Source organism: Coturnix japonica, chromosome 10 (assembly GCF_054131305.1).
Source record: "Coturnix japonica strain WE chromosome 10, WE-NBRP24, whole genome shotgun sequence".
Taxonomy (NCBI): domain Eukaryota; kingdom Metazoa; phylum Chordata; class Aves; order Galliformes; family Phasianidae; genus Coturnix; species Coturnix japonica.
In genome coordinates, this window is record NC_140672.1 from 1364070 (window position 1) to 1382900 (window position 18831).

Genomic DNA, 18831 nt, shown 5'->3' on the forward strand with positions numbered 1-18831 from the left:
TGTGGCAGGAGGTTGGAACTCAATGATCCTTGAGGTCCCTTCCAACCCAATCCATTCGATGATTCCATTATTTATCCCATTACATTAAATATCTGTGTTCTTCCATCTCCAAAATGATTTGCCAGGCAAAGGAGTTCTGTTTCCCAAGTTGTCATAAACCACAGGGGGTGCAGAGATACTGAAAAAACACACTTGACTTTCTCCAACAAATCCTCACTAGTAATAAAGGGAAGGATGGGACATGAATCTCTAATTCCATCTTCAGGAGCTGACAAAGATCCTTAATCAACGCCCTGATTAGAGAAATTAATTATTTTTGCAGCTGATTTGCATGCCAGCCTTCCACTGATAACAAAATACATTAAATTTCCCCCTTCTTGTCTATTGAAAAATAAATAAAAAGGCCAACAACTATGTTAGATTTAAGATACATGCAGGTATACAAGCAAGATACAAGCAAGTTCTGCACAAGTTCAGAGCTGGCTAGTGATTATCAGTACTGCAGTCCTCCAAAATAATGTTCTGGGGGCCCAGGGGTCCATCACCAGTGTTAAAGAGAGCACTATGCCAGTACATTATTTTCAGCAATACTGACAGTGTTTTTAGCTACAGCAGCTGAGGATATTTGCACTTTATCTTGTCCAACTCCTGGCTTTTTCTTAAGCTCTTCTCATGTCTCCTCTCACAGCAAAACCTCCTCATTATGAGCAGATGCCAACAAATATGAAGCCCATACTGCTAAACCAAGTGGCAGCCAGCTGAGAACAGCGTGCCACTGCACAGGGGTGCAAAAGGGAAGGACAACAGCTGATCCCAATCCATGCTGAGACACAACTTAAGATGCTTCTCTATGGCAAACCATCCTCCAAACCAGATGTAACATCTGACAGTAGGTAGAAATACAGGAACTCAGCATTTCAAACAACCTCCTGGTACAATACAGATGCAATGCACAGCCCAGTGCTTTGCTATTCACACTAAATTAAAGCAGTTTATAAGAAGCCAGTGCAGAAAACAGTGAGAAGATGGGATATTTGCTTAAATAAGAGGCACTTGCTGTGCCTTGGCTGCTTTACCTTCCTGATGCAGCACGTGTAGGGCACACCACATGCAAGCGGTCCGCTGCCATTGCAGGAGTGGTACAGGTTAACCTCCCAGTCTCGGTATTCATCACCACCACAGCAAGAAAACTGCAATGGAAGATAAGGAAGGGATAAGGCAGGCAGGTGAAAAAAGAACAGCGTTTCCAGCTCATCCATGCATCTCCCTCCAGCCTTGCAGTGCATCTCTGGTGTTGCTGGTATGAAGATATCCCCAGTTACTTCTTGCTTTCCTGAACCCAAAGCTAGAAGCTGAAGATACCATGGTAAAAATCAACCAACCGGAGTGTTTAGCAGCAGCTAGAGGACTGTGCATGCATGTGTTGGAAGCATCACTCTTTCACAAGCCCAGGAAACATGAGGCTCATTCATGCTTTGCTCCAGCTGATTTAATTACAGGTGACTAATCCATCCTATTCCCAGGGCATGCACGAGAGATGCTCTTTCAGTGCCTTGAATGAACACTCAACTAGTCGGTGCTATTTGGCAATAAGCTGATAAAACTCCACGGTCTAACAGCCATTTCTCTTCTTGTCAGGTTAAATTAGAGATCAAACGCTGCAGCTACAACCACACAAAAAAAGCTGCTTTTTCTTCCGTTTGGGCAATAATATTAATAATAATAAAAGTTTAATGAATGTCATAGTCTGCTCTCCACGGAATAAAAGTGGGCTTAACATATCCTGAGTCATCCCTTATCTTGGTAAACAAGCTTCAATCTTAACAATTTTCCCCCTCAAAAGAAAAGCCTGGGGTGGGCAGGGGAGGTGTGTGTGTGCTAAATGAGAAAGAAAGGGCTTTCCCCATTTCTTTTAAGCACAACAGAGTCTCCAAGGAACAGTTTTTGGGGCCAGGTTTAGCTCTGGGAGCATCTTTTCCCTTTCCTGTAGATTGCTGGCAATACTTGGCCCACAGGAGCAGGAATAGACACCAGTTCCTCAGGCTAGATTTCAAACTATGTTCTAACCTGCCTTTATTGTTTTTAACACCATCTGTGTCAATGAGGGAGTCGAGCTTGCAGAACTAGTTCAGGAAGAAAGGTGGAAAACCCCCAAAGGAACATTGGATATTGCTGTACTACTCGATATTCCAGTGCTGCAAAGAAGTTTCTTCCATTTACTTTCCTTGCTAGAATTGATACAGCATCCTTGTAATGAGCATTACTGACTGCAGGAGAGCTCCTCAGGGTGTTTTCTTCCCTGCAAAGAAAGGCTGCACTGCTGTTTGCCTGGATTTATTTCCTATAAGCTGAGACAGACCTGGGTCTGTGTTTTACTTTCACGGGGGCTTGCAGAACACAGAGAGGGATAACAAGCAGAAAATAACAGCAGAGCCTGCAGACAGAGCCTTGAAGGCTGATTTGGAAGAGCCACACATGCTCATTGCTGTTGTCTTGCGCAGTGGCCTCAAAGCAAAGTGCTCCAAGGAGATACGCAGGTGGGAGCTGCCTTTCATCTTCCTGAGAAAGAAGGTGTGCAAATACAGCACCTTCCTCCCTCTGAGCCTTACTTTGAGTTTGGAGCCGTTCAGGTTTGAGCATGAACCAATATTGCTTTGAAATTCAAATCCTGGCTTTTGAACACCCCCCCCTCCCCAACTTGAGCTCAGCAGGCTACCAAAAAGTGACAGAAGAGGAGCAGCACAGAGCTGCAGTTCATCACTGGCAGCAAAGTGGGGCTTCTGACTCATCGTGGCATCCAACCCCACATCCCTGTGCTGCAAAGGGCAGCAGCTCAGCACAAATGAGTAATGCAAATGGATAAGTATTATTTCTTAAGGACAATTCATACTAATATCTGCCGTCTCACAGGCAGACAAACCAAGTTGGTCTTGGCAGGTAAACCCACCTTACTTGCGCAATAATCAAGGCACGTAAAATATTACCGTCCCATGCTTCTACACACAACAACAAAGGACCACCATTCCTTGTTGTTTCTACTGCATGATACCAGTTTAAGTGTGTGGTTTGCAAATGCTGTGCTAACAAAAAAGCTCACAGCAGTGAGACGCACATTCTTGCAAAGCTCTTTTTCTTGCTGGATGGGAAAACATGCAAAGGCTTTTCAGCAAAGCCAGAAGCAGCCACAACTTCTAAGTACAGAGACTCTGAGATGAGTATCTCCCACAGAAAACCTTAATAAAAGGTCAAGTGAAGAAGTCAACAGGAAAATATCATAACCAGGGGCTGAGATCATACGGTAAGTGCCTGATCCTCGCTGGGCTGGAGCCACAGAAACCTTCCTGCAAAGAGATCTTGCCCCCACTCCTTTCCAAGGCGCCCTGAGGATGGCTCCAACGTGTACTTTCTGATGGCTCACAGCATGATGGCTCCATTTATCTTCCATACAGAGAACAGTGAGTGACAGCATCCTCCCAGAGAGGTTGGAGCCAAGCATTAGAAAGATAAAGATCTTCCCTGAGATCCCTTAAGCCTCTGGACCTTTGGAGGGCTTGCTCTGGGTATGCAGCTTTCACTGTGATTTCTCCCTCTTTCCTCTCCTAGATCAAGGTTTCATTTTCCCCCTACTTTTTGCCCTCAAAACATGCTTAAAGGTCCCATCCAACTCTAAGGATTCTGTGACTCTACAACCGTTGTTCTGAAGCACACCTACCTGGGGTTTTTTGAGATGGAACAGTGGGAAATAGGGACAAGGAAGACACTTTAATTGGATACAGTGCATGATCAGCAGAAATATCAATAGAAAAAGCTATGCAGTGCACAAAATATGAGGCAATAGCAGCCAAGGCACATAATAGGATTGGTTCAAAAAGAAGTGATAACTGCAAGAACAGTTTATCAACCTGAAGGTTGGCCTGAGAACAGGGGACAGATGCTGCCAAGCCCTGGCAGCTTCTCAGCATTAGGTGCCATGCTTAATAAATGCACAACCACACAATTAAAGAAGCTAAAGCAGAACGGCCAGGCCTCAAAACAGGACAGGGTGCAGATTAGCACTGCTCTTGCAAGTCCTTGGGGCAGCTTGCTCACAGTGCAAGTGTGTTCCTTCAGAGTGAACCCCTCATTATGCTTCCCATCCACACCACTGCAGCATATGCTTGTAAAACTTCATGAGCCCCCCTCCCCACTCCCTGTATGCAACCCTCTCTCCAAAGCCAAACCTTTTCTTGGACAAAATCCAAGATGTTCTTGAAGTCGAGGTCGTCATAATAGTGCCGAATGCCCTCTTGAATGTTAGAGTGTAAAACTGCATTCATCTGGGGACAGGAGAAACACAAACATGTCTCACATTTGGAACAAACAGCAAAATACCACAGTGAAAATCACCCAGAGAAATCTTTTCATAGCAAGCTTTGCTGGCTGTTACTAGAATCCAACTTGTGTGCTGTTCCAACCCTGTTTTTGAGGCATAATTCATCACTTTTGAGCTCTCTTAGCAGCATCCCATAGCACCTCTCTGTTGCCCATACGCTGCAGACCCATCACCCTTCACCCACCCGAGTTTTCCTATACACTGCATATCCCCAATTGAATTATTAGGGTGATGACTTTTTGACAGCTCCCCACAGACCTCCAACCCCATCATCAGTTTTAACCCCTGGTAGGGGGTGCTCTTAGTTGGAAGAGGCAAAACAGCCTCTGATGGCCAATACCACCCTCAGATGAGCTGCACATGGAAACAGAGACTTCAGAACCCTCAATCACCACCAACCCCAACAAATCTTGCAGTGATGCAGCCATGCCCATGGAGCATCAATGTGGCTCTGTGAGCTGCATGCACCTCTGAGGGAGCTTTGATGCTTCAAATTAAATGCTAACCAAATGGAAAATGCATTTCACAGATGCATGGGAAGATTATTTGCGAGCCAGGAGCAGAGCCTCCAAGTGTGCTATGCCAAGACTGACGTGGGTTTGCCACTTTGCTCCTGATAAAGGGCCAGGCAGAAATGCTAATGGAGGGAAAGGGAACGTTTTCTGAGTTAGAAGCAAGGGATGAGAGGAGAACAACATTGTTCATAATTCAATCTGACATGAAAATTAGGGGTTGGGAGAACTGGGAGATGAAGATGGGGAAAAGAAGAAAAAAGAAGAAAATGAAGGCATGTCAGAGTGGGAAACAAAGCCTGCCAACAGTGAGGGATCAGGTAGAGGAACTGAAAAAGCCTTTCAGAAACCACTCCTGTGAAAACTGATTCAAACGCTGCTTCCTGGTTCACACAGCACAACAGGCAATGCCTGCGTTCCTCTGCTCCCTACTGCTTTCATCCCCATATGGGCTCATCCTGAACCCCCATCATCCTCCCATACGATCCCAAGATGGGGATAGCATCCTAAGTGAGATCTCAGCTCCGAGTGCTGTGGCAGCTCACCACCGTGCTAAGCCAAAGAGCAGCTCCGCCAGCCTCCTGATGGCACTCACCTTGTTTTCAAAGATGACTTCAATGAATATCAGCAGCAGCTCAGTGATGAAGATCACCAGAAGGACCCAAAAGAACTGGAAAGAGACAGAGAAGGATTAGCTCTGTTGCAAACCAGGCTGTATCATCTGCCAGCATTTGGCTGTGATGAGGGAGACCTGGAAACCAAGAGATGCTCAGAGACACTTAGAAATCAGATCATTTCATTACAATCTCCCCAGGGAGCTCCAAATCTCCTCCAAAGATATCAGTCCTGAATTTGCTACCCAGTAAAATGAATGGCAGGAAGGAAGGATGGATCAAAAAAGAAACCAAATGTAATTTGGATGGCTAAATTCTGCATGGGGAAAAAGGCAAAATGGATGCGGTGGAAGAAAGTATTTCCTCTGGGTGGATATAAGTGTGCAGAGAAATGCCAACACCTATTATGATGGGATGCCAAGTCCTTGGCTGAACATTGATGTTTCCAAGCCAGGCATCCAATGGGAAGTTCTCCATCCCCAGAGCAGGGCAGTAACTCACATCTCTGACAGACTAATGGTAGCAAAAATAACCTGATCTGGAAATTGGTGTCCTGATGAAGCAAACAGCTTCAGCTGGGAGGTTTGATATTCCTGCAGCCCACACTCCTAAAGCCCCAGTCCTATGTGAAATATCCCATCTGGGACTGCACCCAACTTTGTAGTGGATGGGCAGCAAAGCGCTGCTTGGCTCACATACATCGATCCCCCCCAACACTACCTCCCCTCTGCGGCTTTGGAGACTCACCAGTAAAAGGAAGGTGGAAAGTTACCATGGTAACCAGCTAAAAATCCAAACAAAAATGGAAAAATATGACAAATAAAGTGAGTGGAGGTAAATTATTACCATGATATTCACTTTGGCCACTTGTTTATTAGCAGAGCCTCGTCATGAAGCAGGCATTGCACGGATCCGTGTACCCAGAAATTACTTCCCAAGCTCAATTAAGACTAAAGCACCCCTGCAGCAGCACCCTGCTTGGTGTGCAAACCCCAAACTGCAGGGTTCTCATTAGCCACCCCTGGCTGAGTTGTGCACTGTGTCTGTTTGCTAACAGCCAACCAGCACAGTCCTACTGGAGAAACAGCACTGCTTTTCCCATCAGCTAAATCAGCTTCTAATGGGCCAAGTTTAATTAGGCAGGGAATCCTGTAACCAAACACCCATTATCCCATAGTCAGAGATAACACAGCATGCATCAAACCCAATGTCAAAGGATTCTGATCCAGCAGGATGCCCAGGGTGGTGTGGTTGAGTCTTCCCTGTATTTTGCCCATTGACTGCTGCACACCAATTTCTTCACCTCCCACTCTATTTCCATCTTTTGGTCTGTGTTTCTGCTGCACTGCTTGTCAATTCAAGGCATAAAAAGCAAGATTCACATAGTGTAATCCAGCCTGCTCCATGCATACTGAAATCAATATTTCACATCTAGGAGTCTTGCCTGGTTTATAGGCAATCGTGGCCCTATTTTGCATAAGTCCATGGCTGGCAGCTGTACCTGCTGTTTGGAAAAATGATTGCTTTCAAATACTCCATCGGATGAAGCTCACAGCTATTAAAGCCCTTTGCTTCCACGAGAGCAGAGGGTGAATGGATGAAAATGAATGAAAAGTGCAAGTTCTGCATCAGAAACGCAGACACAGAAAGGGAGAAGCTGGCAGAGGCTGATTGCTATTCCTTCTAAGAGGCAAAGTGCAGACCTGGGGGGTCATGCAGCTGCCCCTGGACACCACAGAATGCATCACTTTGCCTCCAGAAAGACCAACATTTCCCTTATCATGTACAGAATGTCAGCAAGGAAAGCAGCCACAAGCCTCATCTCCAGCCTTGAAACGTTCAGCCTGAGTGAAAACCAAGCAATGACTGAATGGAGCGGGCAGACCCTTCACTGACTGTACAGACAATGCAGAAAGTGCCTTTTGTTGTTGCTTTCCCAAGGACTGCAGCAACAGGAACACGTGTGAAGGAGCAAAAACGTTGTCAGTGCCTGCAATCATCCCTTCTACAAACGCATCGCAGCCTTTGCTGCCTGCCTGACCAGGCATGAATAAAATGGCATATTTTATTTCCCCTAAAGACCCCAGCAGCACAGTGACCGAGCAAAAACCCACCCCAAGCAGCATCTAATTCAGCCTCGAGTTGTTGTAGGTTTACAGCAAGCTGAAATAAATACATAATCATAAAGTGGGGGGGGGGGAAAAAAAGAATTGCAAAGCTAAAGCAGCGCTGAGGAACTGCAGAGTGTGAAGCAAAATGTTTCATGGAGAGAAAATAGCCCAAAAAAAACCCACAGTTGCCAATTTATCTTGCTTAAGATGCCTGGCAAAGGGAAAAGATTCTCAGTTGTCATTAAATTAACACTTGCTGCAGTCAGCTGCCTTTAACGAGCTCATTGCTTTGCCTTCCCAGGTAGCCTCTAAGAGCATTTTCTGCCACCTCCCTGTGTCAGGTGGGATGTCTTGCTGCAAAGTTTGCTCTCCCAGAAGCTTAAATCCTCAGTTGGTGCTCAGTAAGAACTTCTACCCCTTTTCAACCCAGGCCATTCTATGATCCTCCACTCCCATCCTGAGACGAAGACAGATGCTTCAGTCTTCAGATGCTTCAATAGTCTTCAGAGCTACAATACACTCATGCTGCTCCCCCAAAACAAAACACAAAAGGAGGGTTTTCTGAAGCCCCACTAATTCACTGCAAGGAGGGCTGTTATTGCAGAGGCTGATACAGGGATGAGATTATAAAAGAAAGAAACCTGCACAGGAAACAAAACGGAGCAAGCACCAAGTAAAAGAATGCAACATGCTGGGAGTCTGCCAGTGATAAAGCAAGCTTCTTGTTGCTTGCAAAACCATCCTGAACCACTCCTAGAATGACAGTGAATGGAGACACAGCAAGAAATCAAATGTGAAAGTGGAAATAATCAGTGTGGCAAAGGAATCATTCGCTCCTGCAGGGCTCCAGCTTACTCGTTTCCCCCCAGAGTCAAACCTGGGCCAAACAAATCCCCATTGAAAGCACATTGCAGTGATTAAAGAGCCCCAATCAAGTAGTGACTAACCCTTAAAAAAGGAGATCAGCCACTACTGCCTGCAGAAAGTTCCTCTCGCTGCCCTGGGGTTCCTGCTTTGTCTCAGTCAAATGAAACGATAATGATAATGAAAAATAAATATATAAACAGAAATGGATTCAAAGGAGAACTAATTAAGGCTGGGAGGGCTTTGCAAAGCTTTTTCTTCACTCTATCTTTTTCTGGGATTGTTGTCTTTGGAACGTTTGCAGATCTGCCCCACAGCTGAGAGTGCAGTGAATGAACCCAAATCACAGAGCAGCTCAGTCCCAAGCCCTGTCCCATTTCATCTCATCAAGGCTGTGCTCTTTTCACCCCAAGCATTCATTTATCCTCATCCCCATGCAGCAAAAAAAAAATCAAGCAAGTGGTGGTTTTGTTTAGAGAGACTCTAATTGGAGCACTGTATAATCAGTGGGCTTAGCAAGGAAAAGAAGTGTATGTAGATCCCCAAACAAACCCCTGTGGGAAGGGATTTCTTCCATTACTTTCTCCAGTGGGCTCTATTTGTGTGCTGATTACTAGGAATTGCCTTTTGGGGGCTTGGACCAACACCACTGAAAGCTGCTGATGTTGAAGTATCTAGAGGAAGCTCTTCACTGCTGATGCAAAGACTGCACCCTGAGGAGCAACAAGCTTTGAACCCTAGGAAGCAAAGACAGACCCCAGGCTGCAAAGAGAAAAAGGAGACTGCAGTGATGATTTGCACCAGGCGCGCTCCAATTAACCTTCAACCTACAAGGAGAAAAAGAAGAAGGACAAAGTCCTGGTGACCTGCTTGCACTAGCAGATACAACACTGGATGCAGCTGTGCAGCAGCATTTCTCATGCAATGCTGCAACCAGAAGGAGCATTTACTTATCCAGTCCTCCACTGAAAGTGGTGTTTAATACCCCACATAGTGCACTGCCAGGGCCAACAGAGACAGCTGCCACCCCAGTGACTGCATGGCTTTATCAGTGATTATGTTTTGCAACTAGAAATTCAGATTAGTTTTGAGGGGATGCACCTGAGCCCCCAAACCTTCATCTCTTGCAACCAAAATTTGCAGCCATTTCTCTGTAATCTGTTCCCTGCTTGGAACAGCATCCAATGGGACAAACCAAGCAGCGGGGACTCTCTTGCCAAGGCTAATATAATGTGGAACGATACAAAGATGGTAACAAAGATGATAACAGATAGTCAAAAGGTTATTTATAAGGAAAGACTCACCGATATAGATGCCTTTGCTGGGAAATGCTGAAGCAAACTCCACCAGGGAGCAATCTCCAAGAGATACTGCCTTAGTGGTGGTGGTCAGCCCTTAAATGGGGTCTAGAGGAGGTGGAGTCAAGCTCCAACCCTCCCAGGAGTTAAATTACTCTCACTTGTGCTCCCACAGCTGACCCAACACTTAATCAGCTGATTAATCAGAGGTTCAGGCTGTGATTACCCATACACCAAGGCAGAAGGGACAAACCTTTTGCTCTGTTCATCCCCAAACCCCAGCCCCAGCCCTAGCCCTAAAACCTATCCTTAAGCTCTAATCCTAACTCTAACCCCAACCCTAACCCCAATTCCAGTCCTAACCCTAATTCCAAACGTAACCTTAACCCCTAACTCTAACCCTATCCCTAAACCCCAAACCTAACCCAGCGCAGCACAGGGATAATAGTGCCTGTTGGCATCCCTCTGCCTCAGGAGTGTTTCTTTACAGCAGATATTCAAGTGAGTGCTTCTTCTTGCAGGCCTGGAGCTGAGCATCCACAGTTAATTGGGATGAACAGGGTACCTCAACCAAATGCTTTGCCCCAACTGAAAACCATAGAACCAAGTAGAATTAGCCTGAATCAAGCATACGAGGTGTTGGAGTGCAAGCAGTGCACCCACAAGCACTACTTCTTTTAAATTGCTTTATGCAGTGCTTCCAGATGTGGAAAAAACCAAGTGGAAGTTGCCACTCACTGATGTTTTTACATCTGCTGCCTCAAAGCTGGTTGAAGTGGCTGCTGTGGGCAATGAATTAGCGCTGGGGATGTGGCAGAGGGATGCTCTGCAGGGCTCTGTTATAACAGAGGTTTTCTGTGTCATTTTTGCTCATTTTTCTTCCATCTGCTTGGGAACAAAACCAGCTGCTCAGCCCCGCTCAGACCTCAAAGTGCTCCTTCAAACTCGAGCCCTTCTGATTGCTTTTGTTCAGAAACAGCGAGGGCCACAAAGCTTCAAATGACTGTAGTATCTGACTGTCTTCAAGGGGGAATTTGCCTTGCTGGGAGGACAATTCTCCACTCACACAATAGCTCTGTGATTGCCACCCGCTTCCCCAGAGTTCGCTCCGCTCTCCAAATTCACCCCTCTCTCCAAACCTGAAAAGGTGAATTTGCTGGCATTTAATCTCTCTATTTACATGTGCAATCAGAAGCTGTAGAAGGAAAAGGCATCTTGGCACTGCTCGCACTTGGAAACAGCACATAGGTCAATAAATATATCTGTATTTATACATATATATATATATATATGTATGCATATAACTTATAGAAGTCCAAAAGAGTGAGCACAGCAGCTGATCTCTTGCTGAAGACCCAAAGTCAAATCCTACCCTGTGTGATCAGTGTGGGATAACACAAGGTAGAAAAAGAGGGACCCAAAAGGCTCACCAAGGAGAAGGGAGGCAAGTTGGATTTCTGCTCTTACTTCAGCTTTTGCTTCTCTCCTGCTTTGCATGAAACAAATGCAAATCTGCAGAAGTTGGGCTAATCCCAGTGCAAGGGATGCAAGGAACAGCCTGTCCTATGGCACTTCCAGATCTTACACCAAATCAACCCCTGTTATAAGCTAATGGTATGAAGCACTTCTGCAGAGATAAAGTGCACCTCCACTGGGAAGGGCTGTTGTCGCATTATCTTCTTTGAGCTGATGCTCATCAAGCTGAATAGATCTGCAGAGGAAACAGCGTTTCAGCTCAAAGACAGGGAACTAGGTTTGATTCATCATCGGAAATAGCATTTCCCCTGTCTGCTGCTAGAAAGGGGATCATTAATGGGATGTTGGGCCATTTGTGCCACTCTGCAGCCAACTACAATTGACCAAGGAACCTAAAAAACCCCAAAATCATGATGTATTTAAACACATGAAGTCAACACCCCCTTTCTTATACCCTAACCAAAAGAACTGCAAGGGTTGTTGTGCTTGATAACTTGCACACGCGTTGCTTTACTTATTCCACACAGCGTGAATGAAGCTGGTTATATCTGAAGGGAGGCAAAAGCACCCAAAAGGGCTGGATTACTTCTTTTCTCATCTGTGCCACTACAGAATTGATTTGACTGACAAGCTGTGAAATGCAGTTAATGAGCTTGGGTTTCTGTTGGCCCCGGTTGCTACAAGGATGACAGTTCCTACCCTCTGATGTGTCAATTTCCCACTTCTAAAGCCAGCCAAAGAAAAAGGGTATTAGCCGTGAAACCTAAGGAAGTATTAGCAGAGAAAGGAAAATATTATCAGAAATTTGAAGTAATTATCCTTCTTTGGCATAATCCTCAATGGGATGAACACAATGCCATGTAGCTTAAAATTGAGATGGAGGAAAGAAGAAGATGTAATGTACTTGACAAGCTACAGAACTTCAGCTTTGGCAGAAAAATGTCATCTGGGTTTATGTTATAAAGAAACACAAAGATTTTCCTGTTGTTTGGGTGGAGAGCAAAAAGAAGGTTGTGTTCTAGAGCTATAACTCAGCCCAGGCAAATGCCCACTGGGATAACTCAGAATCCACAATGAAAGATCAAATTAATTTGATAGGGAATTAATTAAAAATTATTATTAGCAAGCAAGCTATTGGGGCTATTTAAATACCACAATTTAAATACCTGGACTGATCTGGCCACTAATTTAAAGACTCTTCTGAACACAGTGTCAGAAGGTGACTTATTCAGAGCTCTCCAACAGAGCACGATATCACACTGCAATAGAGCAGCCTCAATCCCAGCCCCCTTCCTAAATGCAATGCAAACAACCCCCGACCACACGTGGCATGAAATAAGATATACTGGAAAGCAATGATATTTTCAGCCAGTAGCACAGGAGCAAAGACAATATGAGCTTCCTGATCCGGGCCATCATCTGTATTAATTTGAGATGCAAATGCTGAGCAATTTTTAAAAGCAATATTGCAAGCCAGTGGAAGGGAATGCTATCTTCCCAGTGTTTGATTTTAATAAGCGAATCAGCTCAAATCAGTGGGAGAGGAAGCTGTTATGTGGGCCATTAGCATGCAAGGCACACACACACCAGCAGGAAGGCTCTGTAGACCAGCACAAAATATTCATCCAAAAGCATCTTCCTCACTGAGAGAGCATTGGTCACAGCTGAAAAACCAACTGAGCTGTCAACAAGTTCGTCAGTGGATGCCAGCCTGGGCTGAGCATGATTGAGGAGCTGCATCCCTATTTGCAGGCATTTGCTTATAACCAAGCTTATAAACCCCTGCAGCCCCAAGCTCCTTGCTGGGGTCTAGTACCAGATCTGGAGGTCGGTGGCCCTGTGGCAAGGGGTTGGAACTTGATGATCCTTGGAGTCCCTTTCAATCTGAGCCATTCTATGATTCTATTGGAATCCTTGCTGCCCCAGGAGGAAGGCAGCAGCTTCCCAAAGATGTGGCTCTGCAATCTGTACATATAACTTCTCCCCATTACTTCCCACTGGCTTCACAGCTGAGCTAGAAACATCGAGGGAGACACCATCACTGCAATTCATGGTAATGACTCATTAGGATACGTTAATATTCCTCCTTGAAGCCACCCAGACCAACCCAGCAGCAGCACCAGCCTTACTGTCTTCAGAAGTGTCCGGTTGTCCCGGAGGCTCCCCACCATGCCGACGAAGGAGACACTGAACATGGTGAAGCCCAGCAGGAGCAGGATGATGGCTGGAGCAAGGAACATCCCTTCCAAGGTTTTGTGCTTCTGCCTCTCCACTTCGGCATAAATCCCAATGCAAAGGATCACGAGGCCGATGATCTACGAGGAAAATGTGAGATGTGCATCAGATACCAAAGGGAAAAAGCAGAAACTCTTAAGAAAATGTGAAGGTGGAAGAGATCCCAGAGGAAAAATACATCCAGTGCACTGCTAGACAAGAACATAATATGATGGGTGAGCTCAGATCCTGGTTTATGAAGTCACCCAGCACTCTGCAACCTGTTCTGCTAAGGGTTTTCACTGCAGGGTGGACACTTAGTCAGTAATGCAATGAATTGCTGCCACTCAAAGCACCTTCAGGCATGAGAAGGCACTTAACAGAGCAATGTACACCCTGAGGAAGAGAACAGATATACAAGAACCACTCCCAGCAATGGGAGATTGCAAGGAAATAACAGTGGAGCTGTTTCCTAAGGACAAGAGGGGATCGATGTCCTAAGGATAAGGGGAAATTAAGGGTGGCAAAGGGATTTTGATGAAAAATAGCTGGGGGAAAAAAAAAGCATTCCCTGAAAAGCAGTGTTTCTATTGAGAAATGGTGGATTATGGAGCAAATTGGCAGCGTCAAAGCCTTTGCCAGGGTCTGGGCAGCACACGCTCTTCATAAATGAGATCATCAACTGAAGAAGAGCATTGAAAGCAGCAGGCAAAGATTGCACTGCCCGGTACAAAGCCTGGATGCTCTGGTTTCCATCACTGGGTTCATTTTGCAAGGGGTTGTTTTTGCCATATGAATTCATCCAGAGCAGATACGTCTGATTCCTGGCATCACAACTGCTTTCTACCACACACGCTCAATGACTGGTAAGGTACATAATGGAGTCTGCCAGTAAATCCTCTGTAGTTACACACCAATTGCCCAGTGATCACCTTAATGCAGTGCAAACTCGGGGGTAGCCAGCAGCTGCTCATAATGAGCGCTCTGCAATGCATCCAAGAGAAAAAGCAAACCTTCACTTACTGTCTAACGAGAGGATGATTATCCCATTTCTGCATAATAACCGCAGGATCAAACTGCCACTGTGGGGAAAGAAGGTGCTCTATATGATGGCAAAAAAAAAACAGAGCAGGGGAGTTCTGAAGCCAGAATCTCTGCCAAAACAGGGCAACCCCAAAGCCTGCCAGGGGCCAAGCAGCAGGCACGGCTCACCCCAGGGTGAACAGCATTAATTGGATGAGTCAGTGCTAATGCCAGGCAGTAATTTCTCCTCATTCAGGAGTGCTGAAAGACACAATAACAGTGGCTTCAAACCCAGGCACAGGTGATGTGTCCTGGTTTTGGCTGGAGTAGGGTTAATTTTCTCCTTAGTAGATGGCATAGAGCTGCATTTTGGATTTCGGATGAGGACAGCATTGATAATGTGCTGATGTTTTAATTACTGCTGAGCAGTGCCCATGCTAAACAAAGAACTTCTCAGCTTCTTCTGATGTGACAGAGGGGATAAGGGCTGAGGGGACAGAACCAGGACTTATTTTACTCCTTTTCTTGGAGCACAGACCATGTCTCCAGCAGCTCTGGGTGATAATGGAACCCTCAAGGGGGAAATGGGAGGTAATGTAATGGGCTGTAATGGGCCCACAGCAGTGCCATGGGCGCACTGTAGGAAGCTCCAGCCCCACATGCAACACACCAACCTCTGAGCAATTAGCTCCATGCATGGTTTCAAACCACTCTGCATTATCCTACATTCCTTTGCTGATTTCCCACCTACACCTATTTGCTTCCATTACAGAAAAGGGTTGGAAAGAACCCAATGGCGATCTTCTCTTTGTTAAACCAATCCCCTGCAGGCTGCATAGAAAACCACACCACCTCCCCCTCCAAATCTTAATCCTTCCCAGTCGATTATTCCAAATGCTTTTCCATGGGAGGTTCTATGTTTTCAAAGGCCTTCACTCAAAGAACAAGATATGTCCGCACAGTAATTACTACCGAGTGCATTTAGCTGCAGCAAAACACCACCCCATCACATCTGGTTAATGAGATGGGAGAGCTGCTGGGTGGACACAGAAGTGGGTCAGGGGGCTGGAAAGGCCGTGAGATCTGTGTGGATTCAACAGACAGCACAGGGACTGCCCTGGGGTCCTCAGTGAGCACACACACATCCCTGGTTAAAGGCAGGCTGGGTCAGAGTCATTCCAAACCACCTTTTCACATCTATTTCTCAGTTAATGAGGAATTATTGAGGCTCTTCTTGCTCACACACATTGTACCCCATGGACTGCCCTGTCTCGCTCTGCACCCACACACCAGTGCATGGCATTGCACATCCCCTCACTAATCTACATTTGCAAAGCACGGCCAAGAGGTAGGGTCAGGCAGCTTGGAATTAAAACAGCACCTCCTCCTCATCCTTAAGGCTGTTTTAAGGCATTTCCAGGAAGTCAAACCTCGGATCCCTGCAGGAAACAAAACCCTGGTGACGGGGTGGTGATGAATCTCTCATTCACACTCAGAGGTGAGCACAAGATTTCTGGCACCGTGAGATGATGCAGTTCATCAATCCCAGGCTTGAGAGCTGCCCTCCCATGAGCTCAGTAATAGAACAAACAAATCAATAAGGGGCGAGGGAGGCATTTTCAAGCTTTGCTTGCAACCCTATTTACTCTTCAACCTGCGTAGGAACACCAGAGATATTTGTGCATTCAATTACACTGAAACAATTAGGCATGCATGCCACTACACACACCCAGGCAGCAAGAGTGCATGGGGCAAAGATGATTAATTAGCTGTCAGGAGGAAATATCTGTAAATACTATGGACTGGATTATGCAAGGTTAACCCTGGGAAGGCTCCAAACTCACATTGAATTTGTTATTAGGGGATGCACAGAGCTGGGGTGGGGGAAGTTTCCTGCTGATTCCCATGGCCTCAACACTCACTTACACCTTTAAAAGCTGCAGTTTCCCCCACTACGGACCAGCTGGAACCCTATTTTTTAAATTGATTTTGTTTTACTATTATTTTTCTTTCCCTGGTGCGAAGCATGAGAGACTCTGCACCAACGCACAGCACAGCACTAGGTTTTATAGTAGAGATTTGATGCCTGGAAGGAGGAAATTCGGACACTGGAACACTGAACCCATTGGGGTGGCACCGTGGGGGATAACAGCAGGAAGAACAGCAAAGCAACCCGAGCACCTACCGAGAAGAGAGTGGCATAGGTAGACAGAGCAAATTTGACGCTGTAGTAATAGAGGAGGGAGTTCCGGCACTCGGAGCCTTGTGCCATCCCGGGGCTGCAGCTCGTTGCCTGCCAGACCCTCCCCGCTCCGGCTGCTGGGGAGCACAGACATGCGCCCGCTGCTGCTGCTGTACGAACCACCAGCCTTCAACTTGAACTGCTTCCTCCTGGCAGGAACCCAGCCTGAAAGAGGGAAGGCAGAAACACGAGCAGCCGGCGTTAACCCTTTGCTGCTCTCCTTTGTTACCGAGATCAACAGCAGAGCTCAGTGCAGGAGGGTTTAATTCGGTGGGTGTTCTGCGGAGGTCTCCGGAAAATTGTTAATGGTTTTGCAAGCGGAGTCTCCTGGTATTCCCAGAGTGCTGGAAGAGCTGGGGGTGATCCTGCAGTGATGCCACGAGCGTCTTGCAGCAGCAGAGGGTGAGCGGCAGCCCCAAAGGGAATAAAAATGGGGCAGACTTCCGCCAGGAGGTCGTTTGGAGCTGAAGAACAAAGTCCGTGTTTGCCCTGTACAGATGGGGCAGAGCCTCTGCTTCAGCTCCGCCTCGAGCCTCCACCTGCCTGGGTAGGAACATGGAAACGGGATGGAGGAGAAGGTGAGGGGAGCAGGAAAGCAGCAGTGTGAAACTGTACAGGAGGGGTCTCCACATCAGGCTCCATATGGCTGTGAAAATGGAAAACGGGAGAGAAAACTGATCTTTAACAAAAAGAGCAAAAGTGAGGCTGGAGGAGCTGGGAAATGCTGGGGCAGGTAAAGGGAAATGCAGCCATTGCTGTGATTCTGCTCCCTCGATGCTGGGAAGCACTTGGGATCACTCAGAAAAGGGAAAACCCTTCATTTCTGCAGTGTGCTGCAGTTTGGAGAAGTGAAGAAAAGCCCATTGCTGTGCACTGTGTGGTTCACAGCCCTGGGAAATGTCTTAAAAAGCCCCATCTCTCGGTGGGGAAGGCAGCAAGTGGTACAGAGCTTCTCACCTGCAGAAATGGAGAATTATATTGAGGTTTGGAGAAGTGCTGTGACTCAGGGCTGCACACAAATGCTTGGCCCCGTATCTGCCCAGCTTTGGTGCTAGATTCTCACATCAGGTCTTAGGAGATGAGGAGCAGTTCAGCACAGCAAAAGAGCTTACACCACCGTCCTTTTGGCTCATCATCCTGCTTGCATTGGTTGTTACACAGGGACAGAGTGAGCTGGCTTTGTCAGTGCGTTGTCTCCCCTGATGGGATGGGTCATAGAATAGAATCACAGAGTCAAGGTTGGAAAACTTTAAGTCATTGCATTCTGTAAACCCAAACTATCTTTAAACATCAGCTCCCACCTTACACATTGGTTGCCCTTCCCCACACAGAGTCGTCTCAGCTTTGCTGTCCCCCTCCTGTAGGGGATAAAAGCATTTAACAAATACAGCAGCAAATGAAAAGACTTTCCACGTTGAATGACAGCTTGCCCTGCATTTTCCCAAGCAGGCAGCAATTAAAGTGGAAATGTTAATCTGTGCTGCTGCAAACCACGGCGCAGCTGGCTCAATACCATCACAAGCAGCCATCAAGAATAAAGTGAGCAGTGGGGATGGGAGGAGAAATCGTTCAAGGAGTTAAGATAATAAGCAAGCAGCACCAGGTGGTGATGAACAGGAATAAAACTGAAGCATTAATGTGTAATTTTCTGATTTGTAAAACTCTGATTACAAGAGGAGCGTGAAGACCGGGGCCGGGGGATGCCAGGCTCAGCATCACGCTGTGCCCATGCCAATGGCAAATAGATGTACAGCAGAGGCATTTCTGGCTCCTAGGGTTCAAATGCACTTGAGCATCCTCCTGGGTCAGCCAGTTCTATAGAGCATCACTTCTAATTGCACAGCACAGATCTGTCCTCCAAGCAATGCTCCCAGCCTCAGCAGCCTGAAGCCCTGCAAGGAAACCAAGAGAAGGCAGGAGAGCATCACATTGACCACATGTCTGCAAGGTTCCCGTGTGCCAGGAGTTTCTGCCTTCTCCCTGCAGCTCCTAAAGGTCCCATTCACTCTGTTCACTTGTTGTTATTTCTTTTTTCCCCTTCATCACTCCGTGTCCTTCACGGCTGCCAGCAGAGTGGGACCAACACATACACAGATGGGATCGGG

The 18831-nt window shown here is 46.5% G+C and overlaps 1 protein-coding gene across 3 annotated transcripts in view; it reads right to left on the bottom strand.

Annotated features, from left to right (window-relative positions):
• LOC107323670 (tetraspanin-15-like) overlaps window positions 1–18831 on the bottom strand; it is a 31091-nt gene that overhangs the window by 6833 nt on the left and 5427 nt on the right. The window contains exons 4-9 of one of the 3 annotated variants that reach the window (XR_014932216.1): window positions 16670–16891; window positions 14485–14543; window positions 13377–13562; window positions 5480–5554; window positions 4221–4316; window positions 1077–1190 (exon numbers count right to left, since the gene is read on the bottom strand). Coding sequence is in view for 2 of the 3 variants with exons in the window: in XM_085510099.1 (XP_085366225.1) it covers window positions 1077–1190; window positions 4221–4316; window positions 5480–5554; window positions 13377–13562; window positions 16670–16756 (558 nt within the window). In the remaining variant the exon portion in view is untranslated. Of the gene's footprint in view, window positions 1–1076; window positions 1191–4220; window positions 4317–5479; window positions 5555–13376; window positions 13563–14484; window positions 14545–16669; window positions 16892–18831 lie in introns of those variants that run through there. The other 2 variants (XM_085510099.1, XM_085510100.1) reach the window with 2 other exon arrangements.